This window comes from Chaetura pelagica, unplaced genomic scaffold (genome assembly GCF_000747805.2).
Source record: "Chaetura pelagica isolate M959 unplaced genomic scaffold, ChaPel_1.0 scaffold512, whole genome shotgun sequence".
NCBI lineage: Eukaryota > Metazoa > Chordata > Aves > Apodiformes > Apodidae > Chaetura > Chaetura pelagica.
Window position 1 is genome coordinate 52,638 of NW_009952482.1, and position 2,818 is coordinate 55,455.

General features: G+C 39.3%; 1 protein-coding gene across 1 annotated transcript in view; it reads left to right on the forward strand.

Annotated features, from left to right (window-relative positions):
• Nucleotides 1-2,818, forward strand: part of MSL3 (male-specific lethal 3 homolog (Drosophila)) — a 52,588-nt gene that overhangs the window by 34,422 nt on the left and 15,348 nt on the right. Inside the window, exons 3-5 of the mRNA XM_010008801.1 lie at nt 1,446-1,528; nt 2,095-2,190; nt 2,771-2,816. Of these exons, the coding sequence (XP_010007103.1) occupies nt 1,446-1,528; nt 2,095-2,190; nt 2,771-2,816 (225 nt within the window). The remainder of the gene's footprint in view (nt 1-1,445; nt 1,529-2,094; nt 2,191-2,770; nt 2,817-2,818) is intronic.

The following is a 2,818-nucleotide window of genomic DNA, read 5'->3' on the forward strand; positions in this document are numbered from 1 at the left end:
GCGGGGGTGCGGGGCCCCGAGCCCCGCCGTGCCTGCGTGACCGAGGGGCCGGGCAGCCCAGGCAGCCCGGGCCGCCTCAGGGCTCTGCCAGGGCCGGGCTCGGTGCCCGCCTTTTCTGCTCTCGGCTGAACGTCTGCAAAGCGATTCCGAAATCTTGTTTTCATCCCTGTGCTTTCGTGGCGTAACGTGATTTGGTCCCTCTCCTAGCTTTCCTGTCGGCACAGCCCTTCCTCCTGTCTTTCGGGAGGGTTTAAAAGGTACTGATGGTTCAGGAGAGTGTACAGAAATATGATAATAAGCACTGAGTGATGGACCGTGAGCGTTGCAATAAAAGGTGGCTGATTCAATTGGCCTCGGCGTTAAGAATAGTGATGGTAATTGTAGAAATGTATATCAGTATAGTTGGAGTATTGCTGGGGGTATCAGTGAGGTATGAAATAATTTTTCATTCCTAAGTCATCTGTACCTAAACTGCACTGGGAGTTCTTTGTTTTGTTTTGTGAGGGCTAAAAAAGGAGGTATTGCAACTAGATTCCCGACTACATTCATACTTTTTGCTGCAGTTTTGCTAATTGTGTGGATCTTGTTTTTCAAACATTTCTAATTAGGACCTCTGCCTTCTAATATTTTGGGCTGCTCTTTTGTTTGTACATGTGTTCCTGTGTTCTGATCACCCCAGCAGCTTTAATGGCCAACCCTAGAGGTAACTTGAGTGCAAAAAATAATAGTGCCTTTTCTTTCAAATACCCCAAACTCAAGCATAACTGCCCTTGTCTCCATCAATATTTCTTAAATTCTGAACTCCCAAGTTAAAACATTACTGTAGCCTAACTACTGGGTACATCTGGATATGTATGGTCTATGGAGAGCTGTTCAAAGTGCAGGCAGAATGATTTCTTTGTTATTACTAGTCCTGATGCTCTTCTTAATGAGCCACCTGATATATTTGTTGAGGTGCAGGCCCTTTCAGACTGACACATTTTACATGTGTCAGAGAGAGGAAGAAGACAAAGGTTCATATATTCACTAAGCCTTTTTATGTTTGGTGGCTAAGATTCAGTGTTCAAGAGAGCAGTGTTTCTGAGGTATATACATATACATATATATATATCCCTGTTGTCTCCTACTTTGAAGATAGGAAGAGACAGAGCCCTGATGTATATCTGCATATCTGTATTGTGATACTGTATTGTTTTGCATCTTCCTTTGTCTTGAGAGCATGGGACATTTGAAGACAGGACAGAGGTGGTTATCACTCCCCAACTTTAAAAGTGCTCAACAAAAAAACTAGTTTTTTTTTTTTTACAATTTAATCCATATCTTCTCATATTAATTTCCGAAATACAGATTTTCTATATTTTTAATTTGTGCCTAAATTCCCTCAGTACTGGAAAGCTCATTTTGTCTCAAGCTGTTTAATGCATGCTGTTCAATATTTGTTTCAGATCGTTGATATTGTTGTTGGAAAAGATGACAAAGGCAGAAAGATTCCAGAATATCTGATCCATTTTAACGGCTGGAACAGAAGGTAAGAACTTGTATGCACAGGTTTGGTTCTTCCGTTTCTTCTCTTTTATTCTGCAAAGAAAAGCATTGCACAGCTTATCAATGGACTTCAGTGTTCTCAGTAGTATTTTTGGTTTTGAATGCCATTAATATGCTTGCTCATGTTGACCCATTGGTCTGTATCCGTGAATTTCAGTGCATAGTTTGGTAGTCATGAGTTTAAACTTAATGGGATATCTATTATTGTCAAATACTTGTGGCTCCTAGGGTTCCAGTAATAAAAAGAATTGATACTTTGTTAAATCTAGGCCTGGATTGTTTGGCTATCGAGGCCAGTACATGATGTGATCTCTGTGATCTAGAGCATGTGTCAGTGCTACAAACAGTATTGCATGTTAAGTCAAGGTCTGAGAGATTCTTAGGTAGCAACACCAGAGTTGAAGCCACGTGAATACAAAACCATGCAAACCTTGTGATTCAGATGTTGCTTTAAATAGTGCTTTTTAGATTCAAGTGTATTAATTCATTAGTAATCATGAGTGGCCGATATTCATAGCCATTAATGATTTTATTTTGACCTATCCTCAGCTGGGATAGATGGGCAGCTGAAGATCATGTTCTTCGCGATACAGACGAAAACCGCAGATTACAGCGTAAATTGGCCCGGAAGGCTGTGGCTCGCATGTAAGAAATCCTTTTGATCTCAAAATGAATGAGAGATTCATTTTCAGATTCAAACTGATAATTCCAGGTGTCTACAAGTGCACTTAGCCTCTAAACTCCTCATACTGTAGGTGGTAGATACTGACTCTGTACAGTCAATGCATTCTAGAGAGCAAATCTTATCATACTAAGGCAGATATCTACATATTTTTATTAAACAACATTTCAAATGACTAACACTTAATAACTATGTTATTCTTAACTATTGCTGCAAAATGCCTGTGTATTTGATCTACATCTTCCCAAAGAAATGTACTTGAAAATTAACTTAGGAAAACCTGAAGTATGTTTCAGCCAAAGGCAATAATGTAATATTGTTTGGCCATGGCTTGAAGATCTGCTTGAGAATACAAATACAAGGTAATGTACAGACATGAAGTTATCCACTCTTAAACAAACATTGTCCAAATTATTTCATCATTAATTAATGAAAATAACTCAAACATTGGTTTCCTGCTTGTTTGCATGTAATATAATTATCTAGGATGAACAAATAAAACAATATTAGCCAGGTTCCATTGAGCCATTTTGTTTTCTGTAGGAGAAGAAAGGGAAGAAAGAAGAGACGTTGCAGGTTGCCTGGAGTTGT